At 41.2% G+C, this 12,569-nt stretch overlaps 2 protein-coding genes and 1 non-coding gene across 14 annotated transcripts in view; 2 read left to right on the top strand and 1 right to left on the bottom strand.

Annotated features, from left to right (window-relative positions):
• The window catches only part of LOC106564698 (AP2-associated protein kinase 1), a 34,921-nt gene extending 31,883 nt beyond the window's left edge, over positions 1-3,038 (bottom strand). For 11 of the 12 annotated variants that reach the window (XM_014130964.3, XM_014131010.3, XM_014130983.3 and 8 more), the window contains exon 1: positions 2,005-3,038. In XM_014130964.3, the coding sequence (XP_013986439.3) occupies positions 2,005-2,164 (160 nt within the window). In that variant the 5' untranslated portion in view covers positions 2,165-3,038. The remainder of the gene's footprint in view (positions 1-2,004) is intronic. The other variant, XM_014131027.3, reaches the window with a different exon arrangement.
• On the top strand, positions 1,092-1,161 carry trnas-uga (transfer RNA serine (anticodon UGA)). Its single transcript has one exon. It is a non-coding gene; the product is annotated as a tRNA-Ser (tRNA).
• Positions 3,039-3,164: 126 nt separating the features above from the next.
• Positions 3,165-10,727, top strand: anxa4 (annexin A4). The gene is made up of 13 exons (XM_014131056.3): positions 3,165-3,471; positions 4,685-4,743; positions 5,385-5,472; positions 6,387-6,481; positions 7,873-7,986; positions 8,179-8,269; positions 8,659-8,738; positions 9,007-9,063; positions 9,289-9,382; positions 9,793-9,888; positions 10,041-10,099; positions 10,227-10,349; positions 10,463-10,727. The coding sequence occupies exons 2-13, from the start codon at positions 4,735-4,737 to the stop codon at positions 10,514-10,516; spliced, it is 960 nt and encodes a 319-aa protein (XP_013986531.1). The 5' UTR covers positions 3,165-3,471; positions 4,685-4,734; the 3' UTR covers positions 10,517-10,727.
• Positions 10,728-12,569: the final 1,842 nt, after the last annotated feature.

Below are 12,569 nucleotides of genomic sequence, written 5' to 3'. Positions count from 1 at the left end.
CAACTGCCTTAGTGGCATCATGTTTAATTCCTCACTTTCAGCGCAACTCAAGCCTCCATGATGGCATTGCCCCAGGGAAACTGAAGGCCTATCTAGCCTAACTGTCTTAGCATGGAATTCACTGTCTTTAGCTAATGTTGATAACATATATATATATATACCATACTATATGTTATACCATACTGGTGTTCAATTTCAGTGTGTAGAAACTGCAGTGTACTGTGTAGCTCTATACAGTATTGCAGTGCTAGTTGCTGAAATAAGACTGGGGCAGGGATAGGCTACTTCAACAATATGCAAGACGCTGACTCTCTCTCTATTCAGCATGTTTTAGACTCAATTCCTGAACAGTGTACACTGCAAAGCAGCGCTTCAGAAGGATGGACAGAATAGGCAGAAATCATGAGATGCAATTTGCCTTCGTAACCAACAAAAGCGTGGAATGTGAAAAAGTGATAGGACCATTATTGTCATGATGAACCGAGGTTGATAGAGCAAAATTGCAGTCTTTAAGAAGACGGTTGTGCAAAGTAAACTACTTTTGTAATATGTCAGGGCTACATCATTACCCTACCAGTGAAAACAATCCACACAAATGACTCTACTGAGCAGGATAATGCAGGCACCGCAATTTCTCAGCAAGCAGCACTCGTATCTCTCGACACACTCACATGCACACATAACATGCACATAGCCACATCCTGGGGATATAGAGTAGCAGGTTAAGAGAAGAAGGTGTATACCTTTCATCCAAGTGTATGATACAAAATGGTATGGTGTTATGGTAACAGGGGTTGAGATAAATTTGAGAATTGAGATGTGCAATTATTATAATGTATATTGTGTTTATTTAGGCTAGGCTATGCATTTGGCATTTTTAAAGGCTATTTCATTTTTCTATTCTGGAATTATTTCATTTCAAGAACTGATTGAATTTACATAAACTTGAACAAGATGGCTGCTTAAGGTTAAAAATATACTGTTTTGAGAGGTGATTTTTACCATTTGCACAGGGAGTCAGGGATTAGCCTAATATTACATCACTTCCTCACATCAAGGCATTATCTGCAGGTTCTTTGGACTTCACTACTGTGTGGCTCAGTTGGTAGAGCATGGTGTTTGAAACGCCAGGGTTGTGGGTTCGATTCCCACGGGGGACCAGTACGGGAAAAAATGTATGAAATGTATGCATTCATTTAAGTCGCTCTGGATAAGAGCGTCTGCTAAATGACGTAAATGTAATACCCAAACGATCAGCAACTTGATCTGTATGGTCTTGGGTTGTCAAAAGGACAAAGATACCACGTTTAATGTCCCCAATGGACTTTAGTTTAAGAGTAGGCCTACAGATACATCCACACCCCAGACATCTCTCAGTGCTCTTCAGTACCTGAAAATGAGCCTCTTCTCATGTCCATGGTCACACATTTTAATAAATCATACAACACCCAAAACAGACTGTCCCTGAGTACATTTAATCAGCACCTCATATGTAAGGGGATTTCCTGCCAACGGCTTTACCTAATAAAGCTGCCGCTCAAACAACGACAGAGCTGTCAGTCACGCGACAGATAAATCACTGTCAGGCAGCAGCCCTTACACTTGATCATCAAAACTGGAATCTACAAACAGCATGGCTCCTTTGAATTGCTTATCCACCTACATTGAAATGGTAATTGGGCTGGGTGTGTCCGATATTCAAGTGTCAGGAATAGGATTACATCATGGCATTGAGTGGAAAATTGACAAATATGTGTCTCTGCCAATGACAAAGCCTACTGTAGCCATATCATTCTGAAACCTAGGCCTGCCTCTGGCTTAAGCAGTACTGAATGTCATCATACCACAGTTCGTGTAGCAGCTACCTGGCTGGTAATGACTGATCAATGTTCAAACATTGTGGCAGTTTGCTGTCTGACTGAATTGTCACATTTCATGTTCTCAGTCAGCACGGGCATCAAAACATTTCCAAAAGACAAGCCTCAATTCCTACATCTCACTCACCTTCGGCCACTGTTTCTTCAATAGTGACTTGGTGTCGACCTATAGTACATGAACGTCCAATTAAATTGCCACCTACATGGCTGGATCCACTGCTACCTCCTCCAGAACCAGGTCCAGAACTGACCAACTCCCGACGAGATGAATCAAAGAACTTCCTCATGATAACTATCAGTCAGATGATGAGGAACTATTATCCTCACTTCAATCAAAACGACGCAGAATGCTCAAATGACGACGCAGAAAGCTCAAATGTCCTTATTTCCAGCGATGTCAGTTTCACAAATTAACTTTGTTTTCTGGACAAGGCCTAAGGTTTGTCTGACAAAACCAGTTTTGTTGTGGGCAGATGCCAAAAACAGCAGTGATTTCTTCACCAGCAGCTAACGTTAGCTGTCAATTATGAGTTAACTCCGAATAACCAGTCTCCCATTTGCTTGACAGACTAATATAGCTAAGATAGATGCTAATATATTTCCGCTAAACCTTGCGCAGTATTCGACTTGCTCATCTTGGAGGAGGACATTTCTCCATCAGTGCAGCTATTCAGGGGGTTGTGGGTCCCTCCATCTCCGCGGCTAGCTTAACGTTATGACATTTCATGTAGCTAAGGTTATCCTGTAAAAATTATGTCCGTTGTAATATATCCCATGTAAAACGTGCCAATATTACACGATCCTTCCATATTTAATGTCGTTCAGCAAAGAATGATTATTTCCAAGTCTGCTACAATTCATCATCTAGCTAGCTAGCCAGCTAGGCTACCAATTAGCCAACGTCAGCTAGCTTACTGCCACGAACCGCTACCTAGCTATTTCGCAACAGGAAATGCCTATCAAAATGACAGGAAATGGTAATTCCGAAATGTACCAATTGTAGCTACTTTCGACCTCAGTTTGGTTTGATAGCTCCCTTAGAAAATATAGATAACATATTGCTAGCTAGTCAGTTAGTATATGTTAGATGTACGCAAGATAGGCGAATACAAGCTTCGGCTACTACGACAACACCAACATATCAGCAGCTGCCTACAGCTTTACTGCAGTGGGGTCATGGGATCTGTAGTCATGAGTTCTGTAGTCATGAGGTCTGTAGTGAGGGGGGCACACTGGTGGCATTGACTGGTGGGGGCGCGGGTGAGCAGCCACAAGGGAGAATCTCTAAAATGAATTCATTAGTATACTAGAATATGGTAATGGGTTGACATGCTATTTTCCTCTTGAAGCATAATACAAGGTACAAGTATCTGCAATCACAATTAACAATTGTAAAAAAATAAAAAAAGAGAGAGAGAGAGAGTTCTTCACTGTAAAATATAATGTAGCCTGCCCTAGTGTAACCACAAAGGGGTGGGACCGAAAACTCCTCTTTGTGTCATCCACTGTGTTGCGTTTTAACGGCCGTCATTCGCAGAAGAGAGCTTCCTTTCGGTCTGCTTCATTAGAAAATATCGTTTTTACTGTCTCTACGGTAAGTAAACATTTGTATGTGATTTTATAGGATGAGGTTAAACTAGAAATATAGGCTCGATATGTATTGTGTTGTTTTTACCTAGAAGCTTAAGAATACCTACTATCTTACACATTCAAGGGTGTGTCTCGAACAGAAAATTAACCTCAAAGTTATTATTCCGTTGCTGGCTGTCAGCAGACAGATATACATACATCGCGTCCTGCAAACTATATACTTATTGAATTGGGCCATAAGTTACAATCACAAGCCGGGCAACTTGGAAACTAACAAGAAACTATAAGAACTGTTTTGCGTAACAATGTCTCCATATTTACCAAAGGTTTGTCGAGTCTGCGCAGTTGTTACTTTGAAAACTACATTTACTCCAGTGGGCTAATGCTGGTTACTAATATAGGCCTATTGATGTAAAAAGTGATTCAGATAGGTGTGACTTTAGATCTAGTAATGTTTTGATATGGCAGTGTGACAGAGGCAGGGGTTAAAAGGGTTCTTCTTGTGCCAGGTATTTCGACCCCAAACTGAGCAGATGTAGACAGTACATTTCTGAAAGAGTTGTCATCCTTGGCTAATGAAGAGGCACAATATGGACAACACCCCTGGACGAAAAGGGACACTAAAAGGGACAACACCCTGGACAATAAAGATGTTGTCCCCTATTAATATAATAATTAACAACATAAACTATATTGAGTGACACCATGAAGTAAATAAGCTCTGACCAGAGATGTATTTTGTCTGATTTGGATTTTGGAGGAAGTGTTGTCGGCTAATTGTTTCAGTTGGTAGAGTTGATTTTTAGAGTAGGAAATTAACTAAAGATTCAGTGTCTCTCTCTCTCTCTGTGTGTGTGTGTGTGTGTGTGTGTGTGTGTGTGTGTGTGTGTGTGTGGGTGTGGTGATGAAACATTAATGAGGATAATGAGTATTTAACCCAGTCGTTCCTACTGTGAAAGCTCACCACATTGTTATTCTCTACAGGACTGATTTAGGTAATGTAGCAACAGGACCATTTGCTTTTGATCAACTGACCGAAGTGGGAATTAACAAATGTATGTAGATGGTCTATGTTTCGTTAGCCCATCTTTATCTGTTACTCAAAGGTCAGAGGTATTGTATGGATAATGGTAATATAATGCGCATCTCAGGAAAAATGGCGTATATGCGTTTATTAACCATCCTGAGAAATAATATAACTGTTTTTCTTTTGATAGCTTTTCCCATCTCTCTTGCTCACGTTTGGAAACTCTATCTCACTGGCATAATGGCAGCGGTAAGTCTCAGCACCCGAACGTGTCTACTGTAGTGTGAGTGAACTATGAATGATTTTAGTGTTCAACATTTTCATAGATTTGCATGATCAGATTTACATTTGTTTGTTTTCGTTGCTTAGTATTGGAAATCATTTACTTATCAACAGTAAGTTCATTGTAGCTTGCATAAAACATGTATGATGTCCTATACCAATGAAATTGTCCAATTCAATTTTTACTGCTGTAATCCTACTGACAGCAGAGACAAGACAGCTTTTTGAAAGTAGCAGCCACAGTATACTACAGAGGCAGTCAGACATATAGGCTACACCTATACTGTACATAATAAATACGTGTTGCTGTTACTGAACAAAATCACACAGATCTGTTGAGATGTGTATGTTTGTGCATGTGTGTACCTATAGCCCAGGGGTACTCAACTCTTACCCTACGAGGTCCAGAGCCTGCTGGTTTTCTGTTATTACACACACCTGGTGTCCCAGGTCAAAATCAGTGGATCTTACTTCAAGGTCCAGAGTTGAGTTTGAGGGTGATAGCCTATGACTCAAAGTACAATAGTGTTGGATAGTGACTGGATAAATGCCAGCTGCTGAATTCATAGGGAGTTATATGTATGCCATTTTAATATTTGCCACTGCAGATTGGCAACCGTGGAACTGTGACTGAAGCCGCTGGCTTCAAAGTAGAGGAGGATGTAAACAGACTGAGAGGAGCCATGAAGGGGGCTGGTGAGTGATCCCAACATTCTAAGAGATGACTGGCTGTTTGTTTCTAAGATCAATTCAGACATTCCGAAAACAATGTCGATGAGTATGGTAGGATCCCCTTTCTTCTGATAAATAGGTCTTAATTCTAAAATAGTTGTATGTCTTTCCTTTCAATGAAAGCTTCAAAAATACCTTCCTGTTGAACAGTATGCTATTAGTACTTTCACATCAGTTGTAATTATTCTAGAACTCTCTACAGGCCCTCTACACAGGACTGTAGTCACTTTCCATTTCTAAGACCTCATTCATTTCTCTGAGTGTGGCCTGGGAGTCATTTCTTTCCTTCTCCACTCCGGTATACTTGACTCATCTTTTTATTTTTTTCCCCCCATTTTCAACATTATTTTTTGCCTTTCTCCTGTTCTAGTCAGAAGTTACTGTAGGATTGCATTATCTTTGCGCCTGTGTTATATTTTGTGTCTATGCTTTTTACACGTCTGTGCTGTAGGGATACAATGCAGAAAATACAATGAGCTTTGTAAGAAAACAAGTTACGCGCTGTTAAACACAAGCCTACAAGATAGTATACAGCGCCACGTTGGGAATGCTGATGCTGTTAGCTAGACGTAATAGGTTTCACCTGACTCTAGTGTGCGACGCATTAGAACCAGATGGCAGATACACTGAGAACCAACTGTGCCTGTAGGACCCGGGTTTTTCCAGGGTGAGAGAGGAGCTTGGAAGCCGGAAGTGTGTCTGTTCAACATTCAGGTTGAAATCTGGCTGAGTTCTTTGTAACTGTGTGATATCGGGGCGATATTTAGGATATTTCAATGGTGATTGATGCTGTTTTGTCAACAGTAAGTTATTTTACCTAATGGATCAGTATAATGTGAAGGTATACAGTAATGTAACCCTGTGATGGTTTCTTATAGGCACGGATGAGGCAGCTGTCATTGAGGTCCTGGCACGTCGTACCATTGCTCAGAGGCAACGCATCAAGGAGGCTTACAAGCAGACCGTGGGGAAGGTAAGTGTTCTACTGACTTATGCCTGTCTTATTACATTTCTCATATCACAGTTTGAATTATATATTTTTTTAGTTACTACATTTACATTTTAGTCAGACGCTCTTATCCAGAGCGACTTACAGTAGTGACTGCATACATTTCACACCTTTTTTTTTGTACTGGTCCCCCGTGGGAATCGAATCCACAACCCTGGCGTTGCAAACACCATGCTCTACCAACTGAGCCACACAGGACCAGACTATTCTCAAAACGTTCCAAAAGCTAAACACCACCAGCTCCAGTAAGGGGGGGGTATTTAATAGTTTATAGTGACAGGAGAGTGCAGGGGTTGTGTAAATGGTTATATTTATCATGTGATCAGTCATGGAAGGATATACTACAAAGCAGGATCATGGAGTTAGCCAGCTAACTGCCCTAAATATTCTAAAATAACTTTTAATTTTTTTAGAAAGATAAGCTTGAAACGGGCATTCTCTAATTGACTCAACAACCACAAACACATATCTATGTTTAGCTTTCTTAATTAAGTGGGAAAATCAACAAATATTTCTGGCTATTTATCCAATTTTAGCTGGCTAACTTATTGATGATGTGTTATAGTATACCCTTCTGGTTTGTGGCTTTGTGTGTGTGTTTTTCTGGGTGTGGTGGTGTCTGGTGTTAATGGTAACATTGTGCTGACAGTTGGTGCCTCAGGTTGATCATTAACTCTTACACAAAGATGGTTATGTGTTTCAGAGAATAGAGAGAAGCTTGTCTACCATCACAGGTTAGGTGGAAAGACCTCTCGCTCATGAGGGTTGAGGTTAACCTGATTTTAAATGAAGGCCAATGTCAGTCAGGATACTGCACTTTGTGTTTAAGTGAAGTAGGGAGTTTATAGAATGACAGGCCCCATGTTAAACGATAACTAAACTCGGCATTTAAAACTAAAAGGGAAGTCTGATCAATGTCTACTCTATTGACACTGTTAGATAGGAGCTGACACAGTCTGGCATACAATAAATCATTGATAAAGTTATCTAAAAGGTCCCATGAATGAGGAAGCTTGCCACAGGGAAGGACAAAGATTGCTAGTGGAATCCTCCTGGTCAGAAACAGTGAGTCATACAGTGCACGGGGACACCCACAGGCAGGCTCATGAAGAAGCTAAATGTGTCCACTACAAACCTTCTGTGTACAGCTCTTTTGCAGCCACGCCCTTCTGGAAGCAGACTTGTATCTGGAATGTCTGAAGCATTTAGTCTGACAGATGAAACATTTTGAAGGCCTTGTTTATCACCTCTGAGATATGAGTGTATGAGAGAAGTAGTGTATGCTTACTTGCTTACTAGGCAGGAGATTGTGTCAATCGGGACCCATTTAAATGTCTGTCTCTCTGTCCCTGTAGGACCTGACAGATGATCTGAAGGGAGAGCTGACGGGGAACTTTGAGAACGTGGTGCTGGGCCTCCTGATGACCGCTCCTGTGTATGATGCCTACGAGCTGAGGAACGCTATGAAGGTCAGAGGTTATCACTGCTAGGGACACCATCACAGTGGGGATTGATGTAACACTTTTCAATACTGCACTTCTTCGAGCTATTGACATTGTATTGGGCTGTTCACCTCATCCACAATCCATAAATGTGTTGCATCACACTACTCTTTGAGGTACTTACATAGCTCTCCACATCTCTATTTTACTGAATGCTAGGGTGCTGGAACAGAGGAGGCTGCTCTCATTGATATCCTGGCCTCAAGGACGAACGCTGAAATTAGAGCCATAACAGCGGCGTACGTCAAAGGTAGTAGCTACACAGTACACATTCTGTCTGTGCCATGTATTGAATCTCCATCTGTAGAAGAGGTATCGCATACGGTGTATGGTACAAGTTGATACTTTAGTATTGATCACTGTATATGAAGAGGAAATCTGATCTAGGATATCAGTGTCTCGCCCTCTTGAGAGTGTACGGACAAACAATGAATCACATAACGTGAACACAATGCATGATATGAATGATTTATTAGTGTCTTCTATAGAGCAATATTCAACTTTTGTTGCCTGCCATAGCTTTTGACAGGGTGTTCACGAACCGTTTCAAGTGTTGTGTGTTATAATTGCAGAGTCCGATCACTGGGTCTAAGGTCATTCTTAACTCCTACTTTTTGCTTAAATCGTGTGTGATGGCAGATTATGAAAAGAACCTGGAGGAAGATATCGATGGTGATACTTCCGGAATGTTCCAGAGGGTTCTGGTCTCTTTGCTCACGGTGAGGATAGACCGTTACAATATTGACCTCTCTGAATACACACCTGGTTGACCTTCATATTCCAACAATCAAAGGAAAGCCAACCGATCTACAGTACATGAATTGTTGTAAAGGAAATAGTCACTCCCCCTTCACTTCATCACTTGGGTACAATTTAACACATAATGGATGTTTGTAGTTTTTAGAGGCCTCTTATGGCCAGGTAATGGTCATGTCATTGTCTGACTCTTTGCTAACATGGCCTCTGTGTCTGTCCTGTGACTGACAGGCGGGGCGAGATGAGAGCAACACTGTGGATGAGGCCCAGGCTGTGAAGGATGCTAAGGTGAGAATATGGACCCAGAGAGGAGGTGACCTGGCTCTGTCTATCTCGCATAGTAGCACATGCTGGGGTATCAGGATCACCCCACGGTTAGGAAGATGAACAGTAAGATCAACTTTAGACATAGTTTTTTAAAAACCTAATCTCACATCAAATATGTCCCAAAACAGTCAGTGTTGGGAGATTTTCTGTTTGGGTTTGTGAAGTACTTTTGCTGTGGGTTTTCAGGATATCTACGAGGCTGGGGAGGCTCGTTGGGGAACAGATGAGGTCAAGTTCCTCACTGTGCTCTGTGTGAGGAACAGAAATCACCTACTCCAAGGTATTGTCCCCACAAAAATATTTCTGTGTATATTCATTTAGCAGCAGTACACCAACGCTGTACACCACCGTCGCCGCAGCGATACACTCCCAAAATATTGTATAATAATAAAATAACGTTTCTGCCGAGACTCACGTTTAAGATCAGAGTGACAAGTTACAAGAAGTTACATATCACCAGAAGTGACCTTCTCACAGTCTACTTGTTTATTGTTTGTTTATTGCACTTTACACTTCTCTTCAGTTAAGATACTTACTTCCACACTGACTTTGGCACAAAATGTAATGCACAGACACTGTTCTGCGGACATGTTCTGGTTATTTGAGGAACCAACATTTTGTCATGTGCTTCTTACTCACTACAACAGTATGATTAATTCCATATCTCGCTCTCTCACCTCATTGTCTCAGTGTTTAAGGAGTATCAGAAGATCTCTGGGAGGGACATCGAGGACAGCATTAAGAGGGAGATGTCTGGCTCTCTGGAGAATGTCTTTCTGGCAATAGGTCAGACGGGTCCAATTTGTTTCAGTGCCTCTTGTAATAATGTACCGAAGACAGATAAGACTGAGAGTCCGATCAGTTCTGATGAAAATAAGCTAAACTAAAGCTTGTTGAGCTATCATGCCTGATGTATCGATCTGATTTATTTTTTGCAGTGAAATGCCTTAAAAACAAGCCAGCATTCTTTGCAGAGCGGTTATATAAATCCATGAAGGTAAAGATTTTGAAATTGAGACTTTTTTAACACACCTCCCATGGAGGGTGCATATCTGCTTACGCTTGTGGGTTATCCGACTGAATTCATCAGAATGTTGACAGCTCCTTCCCTCCTGTTTTTTCAGGGTCTGGGAACTACAGACAGCGTACTGATTAGAATCATGGTGGCTCGGGCCGAGATTGACATGTTGGACATCAAGACCGAGTTCTTGAAAGCGTACGGCAAGACTCTCCATTCCTTCATCAAGGTGAGACCCTGGTCACAAGGGATGAAGTAATGATTTGTCTCATTTAAAAGTTAGATTTGTGCCCATTTCTTTCTGTTATTTTGACGTAATCTGAGTGTTTCTGTATTGTTTAGGGAGACACATCTGGAGATTACCGCAAAATCCTGCTGGAGTTATGTGGAGAGTAGTGGAGAGTAGGACGTTGAACATCTAGGACATCATTCAGCGATGACTTCACTCTGCAACAACACCATTGGTGCCTCTACTATCTGCTGTTTCCTTTGCTTACAGGTCTCTCAATATCCTCTGCTCTTCTGTAGCCAGAGCATTTTAGACTGACCATGATGCCTTTTTTCACAGTTTGTAATACTGATTAAACCAAAGACAAGTGACATTTTACACCTGCTTGCATCTCTTTATTGATCCCCTGCTAGAGCTTTAATTAGTGTTGTTGGTTAGAGAGAGCTGTTGCCACATCTCAGGAAGCATAAAAGATGGACCTTGTGAACCTCCGCCTCCCAACCCCGTCTCAGCGGAAAGCCATTTTCATCTCTCACTGTTTGAAGTCCATTTAATGAATTAGTTTGGATGGCTTGTTTGTTGAGTCACCTCTGAGTCATTTGATTCAATTACCTTAATTGGATGTTAGTCTGATTTGGAAGGCAGAGTATGTAATCATCTTTGTGCCTAGACCCTGTCCTCGTATTTCAAGGCTGCGCTGAGACTTATCAACACCCCAAGTTTCACTCAGGTAATCCCAACCATAAATGATCAGCGTTATCATTCTACCGCAGGCCCGCAACAGGTGACCCTCATTGACTTGTTTTAATCCACTTCCTCGCTCAAAGCATAGGCCCAATGATACAGATCTAGACATTATTGTATCTATACAATTCAAACTAGCCCTATGGAATTTTCAAATAAGGGGTTACCAACTGGGCAAAGTAGGCCTATGCTTGTATCAGAGACTCCATCTGATCTGAAATCCCGCAGCTGCGGCATGCCAGAAGTTTGAACTCTTGCTTCTTAAGCCAACATGGACATTCTGGTAATATCTGGAACTTAATAAGACTATGCCGGATGTGTATCTGTCTGGTTATAATGTTTTTAGATCTTACAGTTGGTGGAGGTGGAGGTGTTGCCATATTTACAAAGGACAACTTAAATGTTTCTGTATCTCTCACTATCTGTCCCTAAGCAATTTGAATGTCTCGTCCTAAATGTGGTCCTTGATAATAATGCCCAATTTACACTAGTGGGAATTTATCACCCTCCCTCTGCCGCAACATGTGCTCTTAGCCAATTGTCTGACTTGCTATCTAACTATGCTAAATCTGAATTATACATTTTGGGTGATCTTAATCTGGATTGGTTGATGCCAGCTTCTGATAGGCTGAAAGAGATTTAGTTCAATGCAGATATAACTCAGTTGATAAATGAACCAACCCGCCCCAACTTTAAACACGCTGAAAAATCTACTCTTTTAGATATTATTTTGACAAATGCCCCAATGGAACTCTTGATATTTAGTGACCATTGTCTCATTGCCTGCATAAGAGATGCAAAGTTACCTATATCTCGCTCTTGTATTACTACAAAGAGAAATTCTAGGTAACAATTATTTTCTGATCTGGGATTGTGTGAATGGAAGGTTGTGTCAGATATCTCTGACTTGGATCGGGCCCTAAATTGTTTTACTTCTTTGCTCAACTCTATTACAGATAAGCCTGATCCGTTCAACAAACTAAGGGTACGGGATAGAGCTAATGACAGCCTCTGGTCCCATAACAGATAAGGGACATTTGTGTTGATTTTAATAACCACTTTGCCTCAGCAGGCCATCTAGCTTCTGAAAACTTTGATTCAAGCCGAGGGAGTCCATTACTCACCTCGAGTCAGGTTGCAGAGAACGATACATTCCCAGATATACATTCCTCATTTTCATTTCAACCATTTGATGTCTATGATGTACTAAGTGCCTTATTGAAGATTGATGTAAAACAAATACACTGGGGCTGACTCACTTCAAATCAAATTTGATTTGTGACATACACATGTTCAGAAGATTATTGCGGGTGTAGTGAAATGCTTCATCCTTTTTTGCCGCAGCTTTCTGCCCCACTTATTGCAGAATCATGAACCTATATTTTTAACTTGACAGTTGTTTCTGGGGTTATCCCTAAGATCTGGAAAATGCACAAGTATTCCCCCTTCACAAAGACGGAGATCCTTCTGACTTGG

The sequence above is a fragment of the Salmo salar genome, chromosome 01 (assembly GCF_965601325.2).
Source record: "Salmo salar chromosome 01, fSalSal1, whole genome shotgun sequence".
Classification (NCBI taxonomy): domain Eukaryota; kingdom Metazoa; phylum Chordata; class Actinopteri; order Salmoniformes; family Salmonidae; genus Salmo; species Salmo salar.
Note: the sequence above shows the minus strand (reverse complement) of the source record. Positions and strands in the feature narration are given on the sequence as shown.